The following is a 22,390-nucleotide window of genomic DNA, read 5'->3' on the forward strand; positions in this document are numbered from 1 at the left end:
CGGCTGCTTGCTGCTTGCTGCGGCTGCTGCGTGCTGCTCTGCTAGCGCGCGCTGCTGCCGCCGCTTTGCTGCCGCGCTGGGCTGCTAGGTCCGGTCCCTTCTCCGCCGCCGCCGCGGGGCCGGCCGCGCCACCCCGGTGTTCTTCCCTACGCCGGCGCCGGAGAAGACAATTGAAAAGAAAAAATGTTGATCTAGTTTTTGCCAAATGTTGAATCTATTTTTTTTCATATGTTGAAATAGTTCATAAAAAATATTGAAGATAGTTTGTAGAAATATTGAATCTAATTTGGGTTTAGTGGGCTTTATAAATAGATAATTTATTCATCTTGCGGAAGATATATAGGAGCCCTAGATCTCCCAAGCTTATACACCAAGGCCAGATTGAACTGCTGGTCATTTTCTAGAAAAAAAAAGTTGAACTACGGCTAGGGGTACTTAAAGACATGGGCCGGGCCGAGACGAGCTTGGGTCGAACCTCGTGCTACCACAGATACTTTGGAACGAAGGATTTCAAAACATAGTAGTATTTTGTACAAATTACTGTACAACTTAATCTAAAGAAACAAATTACTGAACAACTTGGTATTAGTCGGAACGTCGGCACACCAACCATGAGGTTGAAATGCTTATGAAACCTCAGTGACAGTGATTAAGATGGAGCTGGGTATCACATTCACATCGACCATCATGGCTGGTGACTAATGTGGCTGAGAGACCAAATAAAGGCTGGTGCAGTGCAACCCATCACGCATCGAGTGTTTGTTTACCCGATCCTTTTTTTTAACAGCCACGGGTTCGATTATCTGATTCCCCATCATTCTCATTTAGACCCAGACAGCCTTTTCCTTTTCGCCCACGTCTTTTAATTGCCTTTTGACGCTCATTGTTCCAATCCACCGTCAAAGATCGATCCTTCTTTTTTTTTTCACAGACGTTTCTGTATTTTTTTTTTGCTGTTTTAACTCTTACAGCTGAATGAATGAAGCTCAAGTAGGATCAGCAACCGCATGTTATGTTCCAGCAACAGTAAAAAGAAAACGAGAGAAAAAAACTCGGCGGCGGAAGAATTACCGAGCGGGACGCGTCGGTGGCGACCGCGGGTGCTAGAAGGACCTGAAGCTTTGCCGGATCGTGTCGGGGCTCGCCGGCTAATCGTCGGATGAGGCAATGATCGCCGGCGTCGCATCACCCTCCGGGCCGGTCAATGTCGCTGTTGCCGCTCTGTGAGCGGGCGAGACCCACCGCCGGCAGCACCGTCAAAATAGCGGCGAGGGTGTACCCTAAAGCTGATCGATGGACGGCCCTGCACGGCGGACGCGAACAGATGGACGGACGGATTGATACGACTGACTGATTGAGAGAGAGAGAGAGAGAGAGAGAGAGAGAGAGAGAGAGGCGTGCCCCGCTGCAGGCAGCGCGCGAGCGAGGTGATGGAGCCTCCTTTCGACCGAGATCTTGATGATGGCGATGACTGATGGCTGCAGGCCTCGTTTTTGAAATCCTCCGGTTTCCTTTTTTCAAGAATCCATCAGGAAGCCGAGATGAACAGTAACACAGCAAGTGCAGGGTTTCGGGTCTTCGGACAAGTGCTGAAAATTAAGGCCAATGCGAGAATAGAAAAAATGTTCATCAGACCATGCTTTCAGAGACCGGCTGCCAATTGAAAATCGCCATCAGGTAGTGCTCGCACTAAACTAAACGTACAGGCTTTCCAAGCCAAGTCTTGGAGGGAAAATTCTCGTAAAGAAGAGAACCAAGAGTCCAGCAGCAGCAGGAACAACAGGACGGAAGATTACGAGGTGGTGGTGGTGGGGTTTGGGGGCATGATTTCGACTCCAAACGCTTTGGGGTGTGTTTAGATCCCAAATTTCTCCAAACTTTTCATCACATCGAAATCACATCGAAAATATTAAATATAGCAAATGACTCATGCATGGAGTACTAAATATAGGTAAATAAAAAAACTAATTGCATAGCTTTGATGTACGTTGCGAGACGAATCTTTTGAGCCTAGTTAGGTCATAGTAGGACAATATTTACCACAAACAAACGAAAAGTGTTATAGTGTGCTACAGTGTCCGATGTGACTTTTTCTACTTGTTTTTCGCGGATGTAAACACACCCTTGGTGGTCAAGGATCTCAATGATGCTCCGTGTCCATGCAAGGAATCGGTCCTCCAGCTTTGCCTTTACCGGAATCCGGTCAAGGCCATCATCATGCTCTTGGCTCTTCTTCTTTGCTCCCCCCGCGTCCACAGGAGCGGAGAGCCCGTATAGCCCGTGTAGCTTCAACTGCCATCTCACATGCCAGTGGCCCAAACTCCACTCCACTCCACTGCACTTCTCTCACTTTACCCACCGTGTTCGGCTAGTGTACCAGCCTCCAAGCCTACAGTATTTCTCTCTCATACCGCTCCAACACCAATCTCTAACCACCAGCCATGCAATAGTATTTTTCTCTCACACCACTCCAGCTCCAGCCTGCCGAACAGAGCTCGCATTCACCCTCATCTCAGCTAGTTACAAGTAGCCATCGTCCCATCGATTCGTGCCACACGTTTCCAGCTTTCGATTCGCCTACTGTCGCCTTCGAAATCCAAAGCTAATGAGTACTGGTTCTTGCCTTGCCTTGCCTGGCTATCATTCCCTCCAGCTTTCTGTGAAGAAACTGCAGATGGAGGAAGAAGACGATCAAGGCGAAGGGGGTCACCATTTCATTCACCGTGCTGCTGCCTGCTTGGACGACAGCCCAACTGCCAATTTTTACCAGGTGTTCCTTTCAAAAAAAAAATTACCAGGTGGACTACAAGAACAGAATGGGCCTAAAATTACCAGCTGAGTGATCGATCTCCCTTTAGGAGCCCATATACTTGTGGTAAGCACCATAGGCCCATCTGTAAAGGCCCAAACAATCGGAACCCCGAAATTTGAGCCCACCAGAAGCCCACGGCTCCAACACCAATCCTCCGTTATCACCTCATCTCCTCCCCACTTCTCTGCCGTTGCCTCCCTCCAGCCTCCTCCGCTCATGGCGTCCATGGCGTTCTCACTGGCAGGAGCCTTCAAGGGCCTCTCCCTCGCGACCCCTTCCTCTTCCATGCGCCCGTCCTTCCTCCGCGGTGACCGCGCTGCGCTCTCCGTCGGCGGCGCCGCGGTGGGCGTGCCGGTGCCGGCGCGGCGGCTGACCATCCAAATGGCGCACAAGAAGGGAGCCGGGAGCACAAAGAACGGGCGCGACTCCAAGGGGCAGCGTCTGGGAGTCAAGATATACGGCGACCAGGTCGCCAAGCCCGGCGCAATCATCATCCGCCAGCGCGGCACCAGGGTCCGGCCACATCCTCATCCTCTGCTTCCCCATTACTGCTTCTTGGATCAGGGGGAGCTGAGCTATTGGTTTCCCACCTGCTTAGGGCTTGTGCTTTTTTATTATTCAGTCAGATAACTTCATTTAGTGTTTAATTACTGTTGAATTCGGGCAAGTCGTAGTGTAAAGGTCGGAGCATTAAGCATTACACGCTAACGCTGCTTTTTTAGCCTGAATTAACTACCTAGCTTCATGAGGATAAAGACTTGTATGTAGGAGTATGATGATGGACTTAGAAATACAAGCCTTTGAGGATAATGCTTGACACGCTGGATGTTGCAATTGTGCGATGTGCACAATTGCACTTCCCGACTCTACTCCTAACACTCTGCAAAGGCAGAAAAGATTGACATTTCTGCATTTCTCAGAAAGCTGGAGGGAAACAACCAACCTCTGTATTCATATATATGATATCTAACTGCATCAAAATTATTTACACTGTCACCTTAATGCACTAGAGAGCCAACTGGTGATGAACTTCCTCTACACGCATGTCGTGGTGCTGCAAACCACAGCCGGGTGGCGGAAGGCACCCGCCCTAGCCCAGAGGGTGTGTACTCGGGGGTTAGCTAGTCTTAGATCAATCTTCCTCAAGAACACGATGAACACAGCAGGATTTAGAGTGGTTCGGGCCGCCGGAGCGTAATACCCTACGTCCACTGTGTGTTGTATTGCCTTCCCACGAGAGTGAGAAGTTCGCTAGAGCTTGAGTCTGGATTGTGGAGATGATGTGTCCACCTCCCCTCCTCTCCTCTCTTGTGTTCTAGCGGGCGTGCTCTCCCTTTTATATGTCCAAGGGGAGCACGTACACTGAGCGGGGCCCCGACATGTGGACCCGGCGATGTATTATAAACTACACTTTGGTCTTCAATGGCTCAGATCCGGAGATCTTGTCGTCGGCTTCTGTGCGTAGCTTCTGACCAGGGATGGTCTTGAGTTGTCCTGTCAGAGCAGAGTCTAGCCTTTGCAGTCGCGCGTCGAGGTCACGATGAAGCGCCGAACTACTGACTCAGTCCACTGTAGCAGCGTGCACTGTTGCTTCAGTCAGTAGCTGGTCATCATGACTCGTCGCTCATGCGCGCAGCGCTGAGTCTTTAATGCTTGTCTCGGTATCTGGCGATCCACAGTGTGGACTGACAAAAGCTGCCCCGTGCTCAGAGGCAGCAGATCCCGCCTCAACCACTCGCACTTAATGCGGGTGGGTGAGGGAGCTTCCAGCGGAAGGCTGGCGCCCGCGCCCGCGTCTGCGTGACACGTGGCGGCTCCGGACCCCACCCGAGCAGCTTGCTGAGCCGAGAGCTCACGGGGGTCCGGGTAGGCACGAGGAGGTCCCGGACCTGCCTGCGGGAGTCCGGATGGCACGTGGAGGTCCCGGACCCGCCTGCGGGGGTCCGGGTCCGCGGCCACAGGTGCTGAGCATTTCCACCTCTGGGACACGTGGTGACACCGGACCCGTCCCCAAACGGGAAGCGGGTCCGGGACCGTTGGTCCGGTGAGATGGAGTCGGAACCCAGGAGTCCGGCTGCTCAGCTCCTTAGGGCGTAGTTACGGATAACTACGCGAGTCTTGGCACAGTAAGAGTGGGTACCCCAGTTGTAGGGTACCGACAGTGGCCCCCGGGCCCGCCTCGGGAGAGGCAACGAACCCGCAGGTGGGGCCACTACTGTGAGCAACTTGGCTGCTTCTGGCACCCAGCGGTGCGCGCCGCAAGGGTCTTGCCCTGCATCGTCCATCCCTTGGGTCACCTGCTGCATCATCACGTTTGGACCTGCACATGACTCAAGGTAGATGCTTAGTAGCGTGCCCACGGGTCCCAAATCCTGTTGGCTGTAATCCTTTGAGATGGATAGCTAGGTTCAGTGAACGAAGCTCAAGGGGCCGGCCTTTAGGTTAAGAGAAAGTCCGGACCTCCAGGTTCCCAGTCCTAGGTACTACGGCACTCATTCACAGGAGGTGGTGCGTGCAGGCTTAGGGTACGGAACCAGGCTAAGCAGCTACACGGCTCCGGACCTCCCCGGAGAATGAGTGCGCTTCCCTGAACCTGCAGGTTCCCAGGGGTCCGAACCCCTCTCTTCCATGAGGGGTCTCGAGCTAAGTCACTAACTAGCCAACTCAATTCGGACCACAATCACCGCACAAGAGTAAGAAGCCACGTGGGGGTTAGCGCAAACAGAATGCGTAGATCGAAATTGGAATGTAACATCCTTAGAGGCGAACTGAGAATAAACTTTTCCTTTATAACTAGATGTACATGAGATGTGCGATGTAAGCCAGAACACGGGTTTATGAGGCCGGAGCTGTCCGGACCTCCGGGCCCCCAGTCTTAGGTACTACGGTACTCACCCTAGGGAGGTAGAGCATGCAGGCTTAGGGTACGGAACCAGGCTAAGCGGCTACACGGCTCCGGACCTCCCCGGAGGGTGAATACGCTTCCCTGAACCTGGTTCGCAGAGGTCCGGACCCCTCCACGGGGGAGGCTCACCGGACTGGACCACACGGAAGTACTACATAGTTACAAAGGAAAAGATTTTATTCCCTGCTGGGCCTCTAAGAGTAGGACTTACAGAGATGTAGAGTCGGGGGTACGACCGGAGTCGGCTTTCCGCCGGAGAGAGCCACTAGAGCCGGCTTTCCGCCGGAGCGGGATTGGTGCGACCGGAGTCGGCTTTCCGCCGGAGCGGCTTGGTGCGACCGGAGTCGGCTTTCCGCCGGAGCGGGCTTGGTGCGACCGGAGTCGGCAGTCCGCCGGAGCGGGTTTGGTGCGACCGGAGTCGGCTTTCCGCCGGAGCGGGCTTCCTCTCATGAGTGAGGTATGCTGTGAGCTGGGATTTGTCGCTCCGCCGCTCGCAGCTTGTGAGGGGGCCCTTGACGGGTGCCCTGACTCTTGCCGGCGGGCGGCGCGCGCCGCCGCCAACGGTGGCTGCTCCACAGGCACAGTTGCCCCTGGAGCAGGAACGCGAGAGGCATGTGGCGTGGAGGACGCCACCCCCTCCGTCATCTCCACGTCGTCCACGCGAACCATGGGGACGAAGAAGATGATGAAATGCGACCAGCTAGCGCCCCTACCTGGCGCGCCAAATGTCGTGGTGCTGCAAACCACAGCCGGGTGGCGGAAGGCACCCGCCCTAGCCCAGAGGGTGTGTACTCGGGGGTTAGCTAGTCTTAGATCAATCTTCCTCAAGAACACGATGAACACAGCAGGATTTAGAGTGGTTCGGGCCGCCGGAGCGTAATACCCTACGTCCACTGTGTGTTGTATTGCCTTCCCACGAGAGTGAGAAGTTCGCTAGAGCTTGAGTCTGGATTGTGGAGATGATGTGTCCACCTCCCCTCCTCTCCTCTCTTGTGTTCTAGCGGGCGTGCTCTCCCTTTTATATGTCCAAGGGGAGCACGTACACTGAGCGGGGCCCCGACATGTGGACCCGGCGATGTATTATAAACTACACTTTGGTCTTCAATGGCTCAGATCCGGAGATCTTGTCGTCGGCTTCTGTGCGTAGCTTCTGACCAGGGATGGTCTTGAGTTGTCCTGTCAGAGCAGAGTCTAGCCTTTGCAGTCGCGCGTCGAGGTCACGATGAAGCGCCGAACTACTGACTCAGTCCACTGTAGCAGCGTGCACTGTTGCTTCAGTCAGTAGCTGGTCATCATGACTCGTCGCTCATGCGCGCAGCGCTGAGTCTTTAATGCTTGTCTCGGTATCTGGCGATCCACAGTGTGGACTGACAAAAGCTGCCCCGTGCTCAGAGGCAGCAGATCCCGCCTCAACCACTCGCACTTAATGCGGGTGGGTGAGGGAGCTTCCAGCGGAAGGCTGGCGCCCGCGCCCGCGTCTGCGTGACACGTGGCGGCTCCGGACCCCACCCGAGCAGCTTGCTGAGCCGAGAGCTCACGGGGGTCCGGGTAGGCACGAGGAGGTCCCGGACCTGCCTGCGGGAGTCCGGATGGCACGTGGAGGTCCCGGACCCGCCTGCGGGGGTCCGGGTCCGCGGCCACAGGTGCTGAGCATTTCCACCTCTGGGACACGTGGTGACACCGGACCCGTCCCCAAACGGGAAGCGGGTCCGGGACCGTTGGTCCGGTGAGATGGAGTCGGAACCCAGGAGTCCGGCTGCTCAGCTCCTTAGGGCGTAGTTACGGATAACTACGCGAGTCTTGGCACAGTAAGAGTGGGTACCCCAGTTGTAGGGTACCGACAACGCACGATCAGACATAGCTGCTCAATAGGAGGTGTATTGGAAGTCACACAAATGTGCATCAGTGCATGTTTTGTAGAAGGAAAATGTATGAACTGACGGCATTGCTGATAATTGAATAACATGTAATGGCTTGAGGTTTGATAGGTCCCTCTTGCCGTCTTATGTACCATGCAATCTCATAAAGCAGCATAAGTTACTTGGCACCCCCGCAGCCCTGCTGCCAATGCTCTAGATATTTAGTATATATTAGGTTTACCATAAGTTGTATACTGCTGTGCCCTGTATTTCATTCCATTCCTGTTCTTTTTCCTCTTTTATTCAAGCCTTTCTTACATTTGTTTTTAACAGGTCTATCCTGGAAATAATGTTGGAATGGGCAAGGATCATACACTCTTTTCTTTGATTGATGGACTAGTCAAGTTCGAGAAATATGGCCCAGACAAGAAAAAGGTAGTTGTATATTGGTTATTACTTGTTGACAACTAGTTTTTACCTGCAAGTCTGGGGGAATGCCAGATGTGTGTTCATCCAACTACCTTTTCTTCTACAGGTAAGTGTCTACCCATACGAGAAACAGCCTGAAAACCCAAACAGTTACAGAGCAAGAAAGAGAGAGTACTTCCGCATGCAGCGTGAACGCAAGAAGGCAAGAGCAGAGGGAGCCGTTGAGCCTCAATTGGTATTAGCCGCTGTAGACGAAAACTCTGAGGTCAGCGCAGACTGCTGATAAGCTTCCTGTCTAGTATTTCTCTTGTTCACAAGCCATGTTTGATATTTTCTCCCTAAGACTGCATGATCCCTTAAAGGTCATATTACACGATGTTGTTTAGATGTGGTCTATCTGCTGTGCTTTTTCTGGTTGTTTTGCTTTGGAGTCACAGTGGAGTCTATTCCAACTTCCTGGACCGCAAACTCCAGGTTTAATGGTGTGATGGACGTTGTCGCAAGCTCACCTGAATCTTGAAATTAGTGGTATCCAAGAGATGCCACATTGTTGCAATACATCAAGCCACTGTTGAACAGCGTCATCATCACTGGGGGTGTGCTACATGGTTTAGGTCTTATTAGAAGCAACCTTCTTTTCTGGAAAGAAAAAACTTTTGCAGGGTAGTAAAGGGATTTAGGTTCAATTGGTGGGTGCAGGCCTGCTACCAGAATCTTATATTTCCTTAATTTTTGCACAAGGGGAAAAAAACAGACAAGATGCCATTTTGCTGTAACGTATGGATGCTATATCCTATTTCCTCGTACCGAACATAATACTGTTACTTGTGATATCATGGCAACTAAATAATTATGAAAATAATAGCGAACACCAAAACAGCTTAAACAAGGAGAATAATGTCCTCAATTGTTGGAGCTAAGAACAAAATTTATGACTTTTTCTTAATGAACCTTGTGGATTAGGTATTGATCTCATCTTTTCAAAAAAGAAAAGGAAAAAGGGCATCTCAGTGTTTTTTTCCTAGTTTTATTTCACATGATTTCTGCTGTCTTTCTTTTGCTTAAGCAAAGCAAAGAGGGGCCTTGAGCCTCAGGTTGGCCTTTGTCCAATAAAATTGGCCTACCGGAGGATAATTGAGACATTTTATTGGCTCCTCGACTCTAATACAACAAGTCCTCATCAAGAAACATAATATGAAGAAAAGAGCAATTAAGATCAGGAAGCATGTCCTTGTTTGTTCTCTCTTCCATGTCTCATCCTGAAATGGAGTCGGTAGCTCTGGTGAATGATGATGCCAAGTCAAACATTATTGAGAGCCCACCTTGTTTTCTCTCAAGCTTTGTGCAAGTGGAATCATGGAGAGAGGTGGAAAGTATGCCGGATACTAGATTGTCTTCTCTTTCAATGTTCCCAAGAAGCAGAATCTTTTTGTGGCGTGGAATCTTTGAAAGCTCATTTCATTCTACCTTGAAGTGAATTTCTTTTTGACATCAAGTATTTACCATGCCAATAATTTTTTTTGGCAGGCGTTGGGTCACTGTAAACATTTTAAATCTATTTTATCTTTCAAAGAACTAACTTTACATTTTTCCGACAACAGTGATGTTGATACAACTTGCAGGCTAATCTTACCTGCAAAGTTCATTTAAAGTAATGCAGCTTAAATAGTGGAGGCCATACATCTGCTCACTAACCTTATGAGACCAATAGCTGTAGGTAAGGTGGTTAAGCATGTGCATGATGTCTGAAATAGCTGTACCACAGACTCACTGATAACTTTGCGCCATATCTTTCTTCCCTTCTCACATTTCTTGGAACCTTCCAATTGTTTTTTATTTCATGTGATTTTTATTGCTGTAAGTCATAGCCAACGAGTGCCTTTAACTTTATTGCTGTAATCCTATTTGGTGACTAGAATATTGCTAAGATCTTCTCAAATATATCTTTTTTCTCAAAGATCAGAATTGACCCGGCAAGCTTGAGCTATTCTAATTTGTTTCTGGGCAAAAAACATGTTCTCATGAAATGCAGCATTTGTTTGTTCTGTAAAAGTCATTGCCTGTCAGTCTTTTGGATACATATTTTGAGAAACTTCCCAATTATTGCTTGCTGACAGTAATACATGTTAAACATAAAAATTCATACGAGCAATCACATTTATTTGCTATTTAGACTTTAAAGGTGTAGGCAATTCCTAAAAACTCTATACTTTTTTCCCTTCTTATACATAATTTGCATGTTCATATAGCATAAACCTAAAAAATATATAAGGCTTATGGCCTTTCCCCCACGAGTTATGCCTCATATGGAAAATAGGTTCCGTTTTGTGAAACAAGAGCAGTAGAATTTCTAAGAAGCTTGTGACATCTTTATAAGGAATCTCTTTTGGTGGAGAACATCTTTGCCTTGGATTGGAAAAGGATAGCTTCGTTCATTCATAGAGAGTGAGTAAGCCTAATATACAGTAAACCTTAAATGAATAGACAGTAGAAAAAATTGTGTCGATGACCAAGAAAGGACCAATAGAATCATCCATCCATGACCCATGCAGGCATGCTTATCACAAGTTATGCCTTTGGTTGCTGACTTCACAATCCAGACCATATAATAGTAAAGCTATGATGCAACCACTGGTAATGAAACCCTTTTTATCAACAATTCTTATTTTCTCTGCTCAATTATTATCCTAAAGCATATTCTGTTGGTCTGAGCCATAATTCTACAGCCCTCCTTATCTTTTCAATGCATGTCACATTTTCGTGACGGGCAATTTGCAGAGACACAGAAACTTTTGTGATTGCCTTGCCCAAGGTTGACAAGTTCTACACTCTACTCAATTGGTAGGCTCCTCAGTTGATTTGCTAAAGAGAGGAGCTGGGTCCTTGGGAGAGGATAATGGCCACTATGCACTAGGTTTTGTTGGATTGGACATACTAGGCCGAGTTTGACCTCATCGTTCCTTAGTCCTTAAGTCTTCGGCTAGTTGATGTAGCAATGGTTCCTCGGTTGATGAATCTGTTTTTGAGTATTGATATCATTTGCTGATGCAACGATAATTTAAGAGTTATTCTTAAAATTCTGAGAATATATGGATTTCAGGATGAAGCTTAATTCTGACGTTACATTAGTTTGAAAGAGGGGAAAAGATGGAACTTTGTGATGCTGAAAGTCTATGGTTCAGATCTCCCCAGTGCACACACATATGTGGTAGGAACTTTTAATGTGTAGAGTGTTGTGTGTTAATCTTGACTTCTTAATCCTTAGACTGTTATACTCGATCAAAGGTACCACCCTTTTGTTGAACCTTACAGTCAAAGGAATCTAGGCATTGCACCTTTGAACTTGGTACTGCAATTTATTTTTGTTGCAAATTGCCTGAAGAGTAGGTACAAACCTTCTGGATTCAAGTTCCAGATTGCCATACCATTCTAAGAGCAAACAGATGTGTCAGTCCATCATACTGTTGAGCACCTGCTCATGTCCACTTCAGCTTCCGACACAAAGACATATTTAACAGAATCCAAACTGATTACTGGTGCACTTGCACTGACTACCGCGAGAATGCAAAGCCAAACGTGCTTCATTATATAACACATGCACGCACGCACGCACCATGATTTTTGTTCTCATAGTGAATCCACCATATGTGCTCTTCCTCTTGATGTAATACATGCTCAGGTATGGGCGCGAAAAAAAAATCCACCATATTTCCATAATTTTGAGGCGCCTAAATAACATTGATATTCTTGTCATGTGTTTTTTTAGAAAAAAAGAAAGAAAAATAGAACCAGCCGCAAAAGATTGTCAATGCTTGGTTTGCTGTCAAGTACCACCAATTGCTACACTAAGACGTAATACATGGCATTGCTTTGGTTTGGGCACAGTTTATAGCTATAGATTTGAAGATGAGCTGTTTGCTGCCAAAACAAGATAGACAGGTCACAAATATGTAGCCGCCCAAACACGAAGTCACTGAGGCTGCCAAATGGAATCCATTGCCCACTCAGGCATCCAAATTCCAAATGGGAGACCATGCATCAAGTCAAGGATCAGGATCATAAGAGCAAAGGGACCCAAAGCAAAAAAAAAAAAAAGGTATTTGAGGTAAAAAGCAGCCACAGTACCTTTTTTTCTGACAACCAGCTGCCCCCACCCACAACACACAAAGCACTACCAAATCCCAGATGCCCCTTGCAAAAGCAGCATGTGTCTGCAATTGCATCTCTTCTCTACCACCAATGGCAGATCTGTGTCTTGTTCCTCTCACAGTTATATGAGCCATCTTGCCTGGGCGCTGCACATCTCCTGACTTTCCATGGCCTACCATCCCCTCCTCCACATATAAAACCCTCTCACCCCCTTCATCCCATCTCATTGTAGCCTCTAGAACCCCTGAAGTCTTTCTCTGTACATACATTCTTGTGAAGATCCCGTGTATCGAGTAGTTCCTGGGCTGTTTGTCGCAAGAACCCAATTGCTCAACTGGTGTCCAAATGGATCCCATTAGCATAGAGAAGATCAGGGCCATGAACAAGTTTAGCAAGAGCAGGAGGCAGCAGAAGCTTCCTACTCTTTCAATCTATGTGGTGGCCACCTCTTTCATCTGCCTGCTGCTCACTAGACCTGCTTGGTTCCCTAGCCTGTGCTCACTCCTCAGCTTCTTCATCCTCACCACCCTCCCTAACTTGGTCACAGCCTTCCTGCTCAGCCCCAAGTGCCTCTTCGTCATCGGCAACCTCATCGTCGCCTTCCTGGTTGGTGAATCTAGGCTGGCACCTAGGAGGGACGACGATCAGCCTTCCTTGGTGAATGAGATACATGAGGAGCACGTGAAGAGGAACATGGCAATGGTCACAAAGGCAACAACCGAAGCGGTGGTGGTGGCTGACCACAGCGCTTCTGTAGGAGTGGTGGGGCTGGGGGAGGAAGTGGAGGTTAAGGAAGACGAAGGGGAAGAGGAGGAGCTGCACAAGAGAGTGGAGGACTTCATTGCAAGGGTGAAGAAGCAAAGGAAGCTGGAGGCCAAGAGCTTCTTCGATGTTGATCGATAACTGTCTGGAAAGATGCAAACTAAATCAAAGATTACATCCAAAAAGATCTGTAAGGCTTTGTGCTGCTATCCTTGATCATGTCTTGTTATGTTAGTTGTCAAAGGTAAGGAGGAGGTCAGGAGATGAACCCATTCCACCGTAGGAGTTACAGTGTCACTGAGGTGTAACCGTGGCAAGTATTAGGGAAAGGAGACATGGAATGTGTGTGATCTTTGAGAAAAGTACAAAAGAAGAAAAGTGATGCATGGTGTGTTTCTCTTATCTTGCGTTGTGTCAAGACTCGATTGGCATGCTGCCATCATGATGATTATAGCACTTCTGTACTGGGGAACAAAGAGATTCTGTACTCTCAACCTGATGTTTATAAAGTTGTCGGGTAACTGATTACCACAACTTAATCACTGAATCTGAAAAGAAACTGCTGCATTAAGAGAGTTGGATGATGACTTTGGGCGTGGATCATGACCCTAAAATGCCTTTTAACAATCCAACTCAATCCTTAATTATACTTTCAGCTTACAAATACTACATAAAATTTAGCCTAGCTTTTCTTGAGACGATCCTTAAAATTTGTAGGCTAAACTTTTGAGGCCCTTTATCAAGCCTAGTCATATGAAGCGACAACTTGGAATTCAAAGGTTTGCACATGAATGCACACATTTTGTACTGCAAAGATTTTAGCAATGAAGACATGGGAGGTGTCGCATCTCCCAAGTTCGAGTCCTCAAAGTTTTGAATGCTGACGTTTTACATAATACAAAATCAACAGAATATCTTCCCATTTTCGTGATAAGGTCGATATGGATTTATTTGAAATTTTATAAAGCTTTTTTTACTGTTAAGATTTATTGAATCTTCTTTTTGAAGAAATTCACCTTAACCTTAGCACATACATGATTGATGGTCATTCTTGTGTTTAATGACATTAAAATTTTGATGCATTCCATACTCTGCTCGCAAATTCACAATTCCAGCGTTGTTTGGAATGTTTTCCTCAGCCGCCAATGTACATGTACAAATTTGTATGTAACCTTCTGAAGTTTTCTAGCACCGTCACTGCACACGAATACACTCATATGATGAAAAATGTCGCATGTGTTGGATCAAATAAAATAGGATCGATCACACGCAATGCTGAATGTTCATGTTCATCCACGAAAAGGCGAAAAGATGGAAAAGCTTGCGCACACGCCGTGCTTATTCAAATTTGTGAAATGATGCCATACACGCAGAAACACTTATACACTCTCTCGAATATTTTAAAAATTGATACGTACTTGCAAAACTAATCCAATTACTTTAATTAATCAAGCGAGGAGATTATCACGAGCAATCGAACCACTTGTCCCCGGGTTCGGCTAGCTTTTGCGGCTGCTGAATCGGATCGGCGTCAGTCCCATGCATGCCTCTGCCTCTGCCTGGGCCGTTTCGAGATGAGATCACATGTTCTTTTGTGAGCCACACGAAAAAGGCGCACGCACTAGGAGCGCCGAGGCTGATGCGATAAAAGGAAATTTAGAATAAAACTAGAAAGTGAAAAATGGTGGCAAAAGGGAGTGCACGGATGCATCCCCACGGAGAGATGATCGGATTAGCGTACTGTGCATACGTAGAATACTCCAAGTGGACTTCTTTAGAACGTGGAAAGTAGAGCCTCGTCAGTATAAAAAAAATAGGTGTAGCATTTCCCAAAAACAAATAAAAAAGATGGTTGTGGCAGAGTTGGTTGTTTTTTCTTTTTTTCCTTTTAGATGGAGAGGTAGTTGCTTTTTTTACTGCAATTTGTTTTGCATCAATCTGCCTCTGACAATATCACAATAAGATACACATTAGCACAGTTTGCTCACCTTAAAGAATCCATCAGAAGTAGAATCCACATGTTGCTGTTCATAATGCTCATACTTTCATTTATTCTTTTTTGTTGATGCAGTTCAGCTGATATTCATATACTCGTAAACAAGATTGAGCGAGAAATTAGTTTTTCACAAGACATAACGACTTATTATTTTACTCTATCACCTGAGCTGTTCCACGCAAAATTCAGCGAGAACTTTCATTTATCTTTTCACTGTAAGACTACTGTAAGAACAGCTAGCTCTTTTGACTAGAGTGAACAGGGAGTCACAATTCACAGCAGGTTATAACTTGAAAGTTTCATTCCAAAACCTTGCCTGAATCATTCGTTGTACAAGCTCTAAGATACTTAGTTGCTTTGATTTCATTCATTTACCAATATTGGGCTTTCATCTCACACGCACAAAACTTCCACTAGGACGTCAATCTACCCAAACATGTATACGCTGGAAACAACATGTGCCAGCAAACTTCGGCTACTATTTTGCTCGTGGATCCAAAAACATTGCTTCTCAGTGCTGACTAAATTTCCTTCACTTCTGTCTGCCGAATTTTTGAGCTACTGCTGGCTCCGTTAGTGTGTCCCAGACCTATCAAACATGCAAAACAATGTTTAATAAAGACAGTTATACATCACAGGCAGTGCTTAACAGCTTATTGAGAGGAGCCTGGTCGATTACTTTTAGTTTGCCTTTGGATCCTCCACAGGCTAACCAGAAGGGATTGTCATGTGAAAATGATACTGAAAAAATAGCTCCCTGGAATAAACAAGTGTATTAGCGAGATGTTTGAAGCAATTACTTCCGACACTAAAGAACAATCTCATTTGAAAACATACAAGCTTTGGATTCAGAGAGGCAATGCATGATGGCTGGTTGTTTGATAAATCCCAGAGTTTCACCTGTGTTTAGAGAGGTTAGTCACTGGCTGAACAGTATCGATATGTCATCCAACTATTGGAAGCTCCTTACCATTTTATCAGTAGAGCCTGTTGCAAGAAACTGCACAAAAAGAATGTACCATCAGCGATCTAGTCATGTGGACATGTTTGACATGTTTCTTTCTTATTTTACTACACAACTACACTGAAAAAGAAAACATACATTAGGGGTAGACGGGCTGAAGGAGATGGATGAAACAGCCTTTTCGTGTGCATGAAGAGTATATGTGGATCGGCCAGAAGAACTTGATGAAGCTGTTCGCTTATCAAATGCTTGAACCATCCCATTTTCAAGACTTACCTGGAAAACAAAAACTTTGACTTAGAGAGCCCCAGACTGATTCGAGCATTAATCATACAAAACATTCAAAAAGGACAAGTGCTAATTCCATAATATCAACAAAGCATGTTCACCAGATATAACAAGAAAACTGCAGATCAAATGCCTTCGCAAAACCAGCACTAGGTCATTCCTATAGGGTCCAAAAACAGTGAGAGAGTAGCCTGTATTGTTAGCATAAGCACAGGAGGTGAATCTAAACAATTTTCACTGTACCATGAATCTGAGACCATAGCCTGCCTGCTAACATTACACATATTTTCAACACTATACTCAACTCTCGACAGAACTACATGTCACTCTATACATTTCAACTAAGCTGTTTTCTGATGGAAGATTCACTAAAGGAATTACCTAAAGGCTTATGCTAGTCCTACATTTCACATGTTCTGGACTAGACAGATAACAGAGTTCAGATAAGCAGAAAACAAGCCATGAGTTTCATTTACTCACCACAAATGAATGTTCATTGTGTGGATCCCAAGCTAAACTTTCCACATCTGCTTCAACAGACCATTTATGGCATCTCTGTCCACCATCTTTCATATCATTCTGCGGATAAAAATGTTCGGATCAAATATCAAGAAAGAACAATCCTTAATAATCAATTACCCATGATAACTAGCACATGCATTACAATGGCAACTGTTTTATCAAATGATCCACTCAGAAGAACTTCAGGTGACTGTGGACACCAAGCAACTGATTGAACCTGCAAACCGAGGAAGGAAACTCAATATACAGCAACATGATGTTAAACCAAAATGACAGAAATTAGGTATCCATAATCAGTGCCTTGTCATCATGATGTTCAAGTGTGACTGCACATTTGCCAACAGCTAAATCCCAAATTTTAACAGTTGTGTCCGCACTTGCACTAGCTAGAACGTTCCTGGAGTTCATAACAATAAGTTCATGCATCAGAGGGGCTAATAAGTGAAGAGAGGCATCACCACTTGAGCTGAAATGAAACCTCACCTGACCTCCTTGTTCCATGCAAGACCAAGCACAGAATTTCTATGACTTCCCTTCTTATACTTTTTCCCCTGTAATAGGGAATTCATGCAGTATTGATTTAAGTACAGCTAACAAAGACTTAACATACAGTATAAATGAGTGCCCACTTGCATATATCCAAATGTGTGTCGTAATATCGTGAAAGAAAAACATTCTAACAATCTTGTCCTGGCCAAGTACATTCATCTAATCAGCGTCATGCAGCTAAGAATTCATATGGGAACCACTGGTTTTGCTGTAATCAAATCTGATAACCGGAAGCAACTAAGCAATCACTAACCTTATACTAACCTAAGAAGAATCCAGTGTGGTCTCACTTGCATTTAAGAAGATGACCAATAAGATGAAAAAAAAACATCTGAATTCACATGCAGTTTCCTAAATAAAGTAAGGTGGATCTCAAATCATAATTTTGATGTGCACTCCTTTTAGCATATTTGAGAGCATAATAGCTTGATGCTAAATGGGTTATGCAAAGTTAAAACTGTTTGTGAATCTAGCCTAAAATTTATACCAGCAGAAACCAGAAAGAAGCACAGCATGATAAGTTAAACTCAAACGTCACAATATAAATCAAAGAAACATGTAAATAGCATCATTAACAAGAATACCAGTACTCATCAACAGCCTTAAAACAGAAACTGTGTTAGTTTGGAGAATGCTAGAAGTATTTGAGCAAGAGAATGTGTGTTTAGCACAGAAACAAGTAAAATAACCTATGTGAGCAATGACAACTCCAAAACTAGTTCAATATTGCAACTAGAAAAATAACCAACAGATGTATAAAAAAATTAATCTAGTTCAGTGCAGGAATTAGAAGCAAACCTTTTTGTCCTTTGCCTTTTTCTTCTTTTTTGAAAGTCCTCCTAAAACCATTTGAGGTTTAACCTCATCAACCTGTTAAGAAAAAGCAAAGATCCACCAAAGAATATGTAAACTGTTATGCGATGAGATGTTTCGTGGTTATATGAAATGATATCCATATACGTTTCAAGAGACATTACCATATCCAAGTCCCATATTTCGATGGCAGGATCCATGGTTCCAACAGCAATAAAATTCCCTGCAATATGAAAAACACAGAGAAAGCAACAGAATGAGATGATGAGTTTCATCTAAAGTTAGATCGGCTGCAATCCATGCAATTCAGGTGACAGTCACAGTTTTACCTTTGTCACCACCATTCAGATTAAAATCCATCCAAGCAGTGCAGAGCGGAAAATCAGGGAGAGGGACATCATGATGCACAAACATATTTTGCTCACCATCCTCTGTTTCTTCGAGTATGTTGACCTGTGATTAATAATAACTTTTTTAACCACTAAGTTTCAAAATTGATAGCATCTAGAAGACTCGAACAGCCAGAGAAATGAAGCTGCCAAGGTGAGAAATAGAAACTAATGACTTGACCATATTTACTCGCTACAGCCAGCATTGCCCTAATGTAATCCAAGATAAATCAGTGGTCCACCAAGGAGAGAGCGCGATAAATCAGTGGGCAAGTATCGTGTTCTATCACTACAAGTAAGATTATATCTTTAGATTATTACCAACAAAAGAAATCAACTAAAACAGAAATCGGTAAGATTATATCGTGTTCTATCACCATTTCTAACAAAATCAGAAATGCTGCAAACTGATAAACTTGCCTGAAGAGAAAAGATATCTTCATCACTATGTGCACAAACAATAAGATAATCGGTAGGCTTGATCATCTTATCTTCAATCTCCTCATCGTCATCATCATCATCATCCTAATAAGATAGGAAGAGGAGGTGCAACAATTTGCATCCATTATTGTGTCATTAAACAACAAAAGTAAATTATAGAGGAGAAAGCACAATTACGTCATTGTTCTTGAGGTAAGGGTCCATATCATTGCTGGGATAGTACAGGTCCCCCATTCCAGAGCTAAAAAACTCGATACCTGACACAATCACAACCTCGCAATTCAGAATTCAACTCAGCTCAAATACCGTCCACACCAGGTCCGATTGAACAGAGAGAAAAAATAGGAGGATGAGAAGACAAGCGCGCGCCTTCTTCCTCGTCGTCGTAAGCATCCATGTTGAGCTCTTGGAGCTCGTCGGCGACGTCGTCCACCTTACTGGTGCCCTTGGCAAGCGCCTTGGCGACAGCCTTGGCCCGGGCGAGCTCATCAAGCTCCTCCTCCTCGGCCTCGGCACCGTCGAGGTCCATGGTGCCAGCATCATCGTCCTCGTCGGCGTCGATCCCGCCGCTGGGCACAGGTGGTGACAAAGAAGCTCGTCAGTGCCGCTGGACCTACTTACAGCAGCGCGCGCAATGCGAGGAGGGAAAGAGGAGAAGGAGGGCGCGCTCACCCTCCGCCCAAGGCCATGGTCTTGATGGCCTCGTCGATCTCCTCCTGCGTGGGCGGCTCGGCGACGACGGGGACGTTCTTGGCGGCGCCCCGGGGCACCCAGGAAATCGCGGAGATCATCCCCTTGAGCGAGTCGTCCTCCATCGGGCTGAGGCGCAGCGAAAAAAAGAGAAAACGCAGCCTATCTCTTGGTCAACCGACGAGGAGCGGGCCGGGAGGGACGCGGCCGGCGGTGAGGGAGAATGAGCGAGGAGACCCTGATTGATGGCTGGCCGGCGGCGAGGGAGAATGAGCGAACAGAGTTATGGAGGAAGGAGCGGGCTAGGGTTTAGTTGGTTCGCGCCGAGCGGTGCTGCTCCTATTGGGTTGGGCTGGGCCTGAAGCGATTCTCTTTGTGTGTATGTACGGCCCATGGACTTTTCTGAGGAAGCATGGGCGAAAGTGGGCCGTACAGAAAGAGATCGACGGCCCATGGACGACGGGGACACGGAGGAATCAATCGAAGGACTAGGGTGCGTTTGGTTCAGGAGCGGCGTGGAACGGAGCCATCCCATCCCGTGTTTGCTTCACGAGCGTAGGAGCGGAGCAATTTTTGGGAGCGAATATTCGCACCAGATTCGGGATGAACTCGTTCGGCAAAATCGATCGGACGAGTTCGCTCCCGTTCCACGTCGTCTCTTCCCGTCTCTCGTGCTCCCTCCGGCGCCCGCGATTCTCTGCTCCCCGCGACGAGCTCGAGCAGGGGGGCACCACAGCCGGCGAAGGCGGAGCTCGGCAGGCGTGGAGTAGGTGGAGGTGGCGTTCGGCCGGCGTCAGTAGGCGGAGGCGGCGCTCGGGCAGGCTGGAGCTCCGGCGATGCGGGTCAGAGCTCCGGCAGGGCGGAGCTTGGAGCGGCGCGGGCGGAGGCGCGACCGGCGCGCGCAGTGCCCGGAGGCGGCGCTCGGGCAGGCTGGAGCTCCGACGATGCGAGACAGAGCTCTGGTGGGGCGGAGCTTGGAGCGGCGCAAGCGGAGGCACGACTGGTGTGGACAGAGCCCGGAGGCGCGGGCGGAGCCAGCTGGCGTGCGCGAAGCTCGGCGACGCGGGCGGACCCAGACCGCGGACAGAGCTCGGCGGCGCAACAAATCGGGCTGCGGCGAACTGATTTGGGCGGCAGCGCGACGAATCCGGCGGCCGAGGCGCGCGGAACTCGAAGGCAGGCGGAGTGCGCCCAGGGCGCGCGGAGCTCGGCGGCCGACAGGGCGCGGCCGAGCCCGCGGCGGCGGCGGGCAGCCGGTGGGGCATGGAGCCGGCAGCGACGACAGGCAGGTGGCTCACGGAGGGGAGAGGAGAGGAGAGTAGGAGAGGGGAGGAAGAAGACCAGTGCATGACATGTGGGTCTAACCAGACGGAGGCTAACGGAACAAGAAGTCTGTTAATGCTCATCCTTCCAACCAAATAGAAAATAGAGCCATTCCGTCCCTCCAACCAAACATAAAGACGGAGTCATTCCATTCCTTTAATCTAGAATGAACCGTTCCATTCTACCTCACTCCTCAACCAAACACACCCTAAACAGAGTCTTTACGAGTCGCGTCGTCGTCGAGCACGCGGCGGATTGCCTGCCGATTGGAGCAGGGCGAGGTCATGTTTGGCCGCCGGCGGGAGGAGTGGTGGGGGCGCCGATCGGAGGTGGAGAGTAGAGAACCAACCATGGCCACCTGCAGCGGACATACGCTTGGCGGCGCTGGACAGGCAGCGGCCATCGGGCATCCCTGTGAGCTTATTACCCGGCGGCTTTGGATGAGCTCAGGTGATTAGATGCCGTGCTGCTTTGCATGCGAGTGCCTTTCTTTGTCAGTGCCAGTACTCTACTGCTGATTATTTATCCACAGCTGCGGGGAAAAAATCAAACAGCGCCGCAACAGGGCCGCTTTCTAGGTCGGGCGGGGGGCATCGTCCTTAGTCAGTCACGGGGTTGGCACTTGCCAATTTGCCGCCAACACGTTTCCCCGATAAACTTGGCGCGAATCTTGGGTCGGACATGACATGACATGCTGGATCAAGGACTGCTTTCTGGTGATGAATTGATTCTCAGTGTTTAGTTGGCGAAAAAGTTTGGGTTTTAATACTGTAGCACATTTCATTGTTACTTAATAAATAATATCTAATTATAAACTAATTAAGATTAAAAGATTCATTTCATGCTAATCAGTGAGACTATGTAATTAATTATTTTTTCAACTACATTTAGTGCTCCATGCATTTGTCTAAAATTTTGATGTGATAGTTATTGTAGAAAATTTTTTTGGGAAACAGGGCAAGCAGCAGCTGCAGCACCCGACCCGACCGAGACCGATCAATCATCGCACTGCACGACCAGGACTAGTGCCTGTGCTCCGGCAGGATGGCGGTCGCCGTTGTCTCCGGCCGAGGCCGTCCGTGTTCCACTTCCATCATCCGGCGTGCCTTTTCCTTGTGGCGGTGGTCAGGGGCATGCGTCCTGGCGTTCTCTCCCGTCCCGCCGGCCTGGGGCGCCTCCTCCAAGGAAGAGGCGGCGCAGGTCAGGCGGCCGCGGAAACGATCCCAAGGAAGATCGCCGCACCAGGTCAGGCATGCATGGCGCATCGGGCTTTCGTTGACACGTCCGTCGGGTGGGTGGATCGATCGATCGATCCCCAAAAGCAAAGGAGACGCGGCTGAGAAGAAAGGAAAAGATTAGAAACAAGCACAGTCTGTGCTTGTTCGTTCAAAAAAAGAGAAGAAAGGAAAAGATGAAAGCGGGCGGATGCCATACGCGTCGATGCGACCGCACGGTGGCACCCAGCCGGCTTGCTTCTTCCTTAACCCGGCTCGGCTCCT

General features: G+C 47.5%; 3 protein-coding genes across 4 annotated transcripts; 2 read left to right on the top strand and 1 right to left on the bottom strand.

Annotated features, from left to right (window-relative positions):
• Window positions 1-2,959: 2,959 nt before the first annotated feature.
• Window positions 2,960-8,563, top strand: LOC120709108 (50S ribosomal protein L27, chloroplastic-like). Its single transcript, XM_039994634.1, has 3 exons — window positions 2,960-3,325; window positions 7,910-8,011; window positions 8,112-8,563. The coding sequence occupies exons 1-3, from the start codon at window positions 3,029-3,031 to the stop codon at window positions 8,286-8,288; spliced, it is 576 nt and encodes a 191-aa protein (XP_039850568.1). The 5' UTR covers window positions 2,960-3,028; the 3' UTR covers window positions 8,289-8,563.
• Window positions 8,564-8,814: 251 nt separating this feature from the next.
• Window positions 8,815-13,450, top strand: LOC120709109. Its single transcript, XM_039994635.1, has one exon. It carries the CDS (start codon window positions 12,500-12,502, stop codon window positions 13,055-13,057), a length of 558 nt encoding a protein of 185 aa, XP_039850569.1. The 5' UTR covers window positions 8,815-12,499; the 3' UTR covers window positions 13,058-13,450.
• A 1,725-nt stretch (window positions 13,451-15,175) lies between these two features.
• On the bottom strand, window positions 15,176-19,857 carry LOC120709111 (uncharacterized WD repeat-containing protein C17D11.16-like). 2 transcript variants are annotated; one of them, XR_005689577.1, is made up of 17 exons: window positions 19,551-19,857; window positions 19,248-19,447; window positions 19,056-19,135; window positions 18,858-18,962; window positions 18,378-18,501; window positions 18,213-18,271; window positions 18,034-18,105; window positions 17,170-17,237; window positions 16,987-17,083; window positions 16,829-16,903; window positions 16,645-16,743; window positions 16,015-16,152; window positions 15,883-15,912; window positions 15,750-15,812; window positions 15,592-15,669; window positions 15,381-15,501; window positions 15,179-15,347 (listed from the first exon to the last, which is right to left on the bottom strand). XR_005689577.1 is itself a non-coding variant. In XM_039994636.1 (16 exons), the coding sequence occupies exons 1-16, from the start codon at window positions 19,691-19,693 to the stop codon at window positions 15,445-15,447; spliced, it is 1,488 nt and encodes a 495-aa protein (XP_039850570.1). In that variant the 5' UTR covers window positions 19,694-19,857; the 3' UTR covers window positions 15,176-15,444. The 2 variants fall into 2 exon arrangements, 1 of the variants encoding a protein (XP_039850570.1); XM_039994636.1 differs by having other exon boundaries at window positions 15,176-15,501.
• Between the last annotated feature and the right edge of the window lie 2,533 nt (window positions 19,858-22,390).

The sequence above is a fragment of the Panicum virgatum genome, chromosome 5K (genome assembly GCF_016808335.1).
Source record: "Panicum virgatum strain AP13 chromosome 5K, P.virgatum_v5, whole genome shotgun sequence".
NCBI classification, from domain to species: Eukaryota; Viridiplantae; Streptophyta; class Magnoliopsida; order Poales; family Poaceae; genus Panicum; species Panicum virgatum.

Excerpts from the sequence above, each read along its gene's own strand:
- LOC120709109 (XM_039994635.1), top strand. The coding sequence starts at position 12,500 with ATGGATCCCATTAGCATAGAGAAGATCAGGGCCATGAACAAGTTTAGC.
- LOC120709111 (XM_039994636.1), bottom strand. The coding sequence starts at position 19,693 with ATGGAGGACGACTCGCTCAAGGGGATGATCTCCGCGATTTCCTGGGTG. Across the intron at positions 17,084-17,169 it reads GCATGGAACAAGGAGGTCAG|GAACGTTCTAGCTAGTGCAA; the intron begins GTGAGGTTTCAT and ends TATGAACTCCAG. Across the intron at positions 16,744-16,828 it reads TTGATAAAACAGTTGCCATT|AATGATATGAAAGATGGTGG; the intron begins GTAATGCATGTG and ends TTTTATCCGCAG.
- LOC120709108 (XM_039994634.1), top strand. The coding sequence starts at position 3,029 with ATGGCGTCCATGGCGTTCTCACTGGCAGGAGCCTTCAAGGGCCTCTCC. Across the intron at positions 3,326-7,909 it reads TCCGCCAGCGCGGCACCAGG|GTCTATCCTGGAAATAATGT; the intron begins GTCCGGCCACAT and ends TGTTTTTAACAG. Across the intron at positions 8,012-8,111 it reads ATGGCCCAGACAAGAAAAAG|GTAAGTGTCTACCCATACGA; the intron begins GTAGTTGTATAT and ends TTTCTTCTACAG.